The sequence below is a fragment of the Anarrhichthys ocellatus genome, unplaced genomic scaffold (genome assembly GCF_004355925.1).
Source record: "Anarrhichthys ocellatus isolate YVR2014 unplaced genomic scaffold, GSC_Weel_1.0 scaffold6153, whole genome shotgun sequence".
Classification (NCBI taxonomy): domain Eukaryota; kingdom Metazoa; phylum Chordata; class Actinopteri; order Perciformes; family Anarhichadidae; genus Anarrhichthys; species Anarrhichthys ocellatus.
In genome coordinates this window covers 1-3,054 of record NW_022286127.1, presented here as the reverse complement: position 1 = coordinate 3,054, position 3,054 = coordinate 1, and the positions used below count along the sequence as shown (strand labels likewise).

Here is a 3,054-nt window from a genome sequence, read left to right as displayed (position 1 = left end):
AACTTTTTTGATTTTAGCAAATGGCTGCAATGAAACAAAGAGTGAAAAATTTAAAGGGGTCTGAATACTTTCCGTACCCACTGTATATTGATGTATATATAGTTGATGGTATCAACTATATATGGTACCTGTAGATGGTATGTCTGGGCTAATTAGAGTGAGGTGGTATATAAGGAGCTCATTTTGTTTGTGTAGAGAAGTCTCTCTTGACAAACAGACTCCCACCAGTAGAGACTGGTGGGAACTTTGGTGTGATGTTAGAATGTAAATATATTTGAAGCTTCATCTGAAACCTCTTCTCGACTCCTGATCTGCTCATTTGCCTCCATGGCCAGTCGGCCATGTTAAGTGAGACATCCTCTGTCCTGGACTCTCGCATCAGAACAGGAACAACTCCACAAATACATTGTGTAAGAAAAGGGGTCCGGATACCAGGGTGTTCACTTTGTGTTATCGTAGAATCAATATATGCCATGCATATAGTGTCATATGTTATAGCCTCATGTCTCTCAGTTATATCACAGCACTGTAGTGAGGCTATATACAGAATACTGCATCCGTCTCAGTCACCTCTGCTGATGACTGAATGAACGACAAATTCAAGCTTGCGTTTTCAGTTTTGGTGTGATCTCCTGCCGGATCAGGTGAATTCGCAGGTCAGAGATCTGTTCAACTTTGACCAAGCGGATGTGCTTGCTCAGCGAATAGAGACTTCCACTGTGAAGCATTTCGTGAGGTCTATTGGGTAAAAATCAATATATTAAGAGGTATGTTTTCTTGAGTGTATAATTCCCTGAAAACAAATTGTGTTTTTGTAACCTTCAGAGTGAAATTATAGAAACATCACCAACAGGTTGTGTCAGAGTGATCAGTTTTCCTTTAATTCATCTTTACATCAACAAAGCACCAACATGGGGCTTAACCTGATACAAGCTTGTCATGAGCTTGCCCTTAATAAAAATAAACTAAATAAATTCATCATACCATTATGTAGGAAAATCAATTACTTGAGGCTTCTCTATTCAAGAATCAGAATAGTTGTACCTTCAAGTAAATAAAGCAGCTGAATCCATAAACAGATTTTCTCTTTCAGAACAACTCAACCTTTAGCTGTAAGGCCAAGTGATATAATAAATAAAAGCAGAACTGATGCACACGGTGAATGCAACGTGAAGTGTTGACACAAGCCCAATGGTTGTTGACGTCAGACGTTCTTGCTCTTGGGCTGACGATACTGCAGTTGGATGTCCCTTTGCTCCAATGTCAACCCAAAAACTGACTATGTTTGGTGGCTACTGCATCCCAAATACTCCACTTCCCTCTAGTGGTGTAACATGTGCACTACATTGCATCCCATCTGAAGAGTAGTTTCAGTTTGGCAGTTCACAAACACTTTGCGCCAGATGATGTTATGTGGATACCATTGATCTTTTTTTTTTGCCTGTTGTCCATCATGTCTTCAAGCATAACATTACAGCTCATACTGTAAAATATATCACACCCTATGTATTTTTTTTAAACCATCTGGTTTTTCGTCACAGGACTGGTAATCGATTTCTTACTTTACATGTTGACCGGAGCCAGTGTTAATCAAACCGCTAAAATTAAAGGATCAATAAAAACGTACCTGAGCTAAGAGACCGTTTGTGATTTGAGCCTCTTATAAGACAACATGACTGTAGACTGCAGTAGAGGTATAACATGTCATGCGAAGGAAAGTGTACAAAGAATAGTTTTAAACTGCTGCTTTTCAGTTATCGGTCCAAACGCACATTTAATTAATAGGATGTTACACCATGTTCTGTTTCCATTTGATTTGATGCTCCAACACTTAAGTGGTTTGCTGGATAAAATCAGTCATATTTTTCCACTTTAGCAAATTATTTTACATTTTTATATGTTCTATTCTTTGATAAATATGGGCCACGGAACAAGAAGTTTCAGTCTCGGATGCGTGGGGTTCAGGCAGGCCCTCTAGGCCCTGAAACACCCCCTTGGTTGGTTCTTACCCATTACCCACGGGTAAGAAGCCACACTTAACAGACAGCATTACTCTTTCAGCCGTTCTTTCGTTGTCGGCTGAATGCCAGTCTTGAGGTTGTCAATGTCCTGGACACGCAATGGTGTCCGCATTTACTGGTCGCCCGCCACAGTTTAATCTGGACTTCATATGAACAGTTTCTGATACACTGTCGAGTCCAGTTACTTGTGAGCGCTCCAAGTTACGCAGCCCATCGTGTAAAAACACAGCCACGTGTGTATTTGTCAAAGGACGACTGTCTACTCTGTCCGTTCGACCTGCGGCACACCATCAGATGTTGATGTCCCGGACATCTGTGGGTGTAGTTGAGAGATCCTGCCCCTCGCTGATGTTCTTAGCTTCCATGGTAATCGAATGTTGCGGTTGTTGTGCCTGTCGGAGGCTGGTTTCCAGCAGCGCCTCGATTTGCTCCTGACATGCCCTGAGACAGTCCTGAAAGACACACAGAGAGGGTTCAGGTAAGTTTGTAAATAAGAGATTATGTATCTATGTGCACCAACCATGGACAGGCACACCTACCGGGTCACTCCGGATGGTCTGTGCCAGCCGCTCCGTTAGCTTCTGAGACGTCGCGGCATTGCCCGCCATTCTGGTCTGCAGGCCCTCCACTGCTGCCACCATGCTGCCTGCTGCTACCATGGACGGAGGGCTTGCAATAAATTTCACATCTGCAGAGCATCGAGACGGAACGCAATGTTAATATGGCGCACTTTGAAAAGCAAGTGACTTTTGATTTTGCACGTGTTACATGTTTCATTGCCACCTCAGGATGTCTTCCTGCAAGGTGGCTCAGTTTAAGAGGCGCCGTCTTTATAAACAAACCTAGTGGGAACTTCCACCCCTTTGTGTGTGTGTGTGTGTGTACACACACACACACACACACACACACACACACACACACACACACACACACACACACACACACACACACACACACACACACACACACTTTGACAGAAAAAAACCGAAATGTAGAAATTTTTGCAAATTTATTAAAAAAGAAAAACTGAAAT

The 3,054-nt window shown here is 42.5% G+C and overlaps 1 protein-coding gene across 1 annotated transcript; it reads right to left on the bottom strand.

Moving 5' to 3' along the window:
• Nucleotides 1–860: 860 nt before the first annotated feature.
• On the bottom strand, nt 861–2,763 carry LOC116380115 (G1/S-specific cyclin-D1-like). The gene is made up of 2 exons (XM_031842079.1): nt 2,561–2,763; nt 861–2,473 (listed from the first exon to the last, which is right to left on the bottom strand). The coding sequence occupies exons 1-2, from the start codon at nt 2,678–2,680 to the stop codon at nt 2,312–2,314; spliced, it is 282 nt and encodes a 93-aa protein (XP_031697939.1). The 5' UTR covers nt 2,681–2,763; the 3' UTR covers nt 861–2,311.
• Nucleotides 2,764–3,054: the final 291 nt, after the last annotated feature.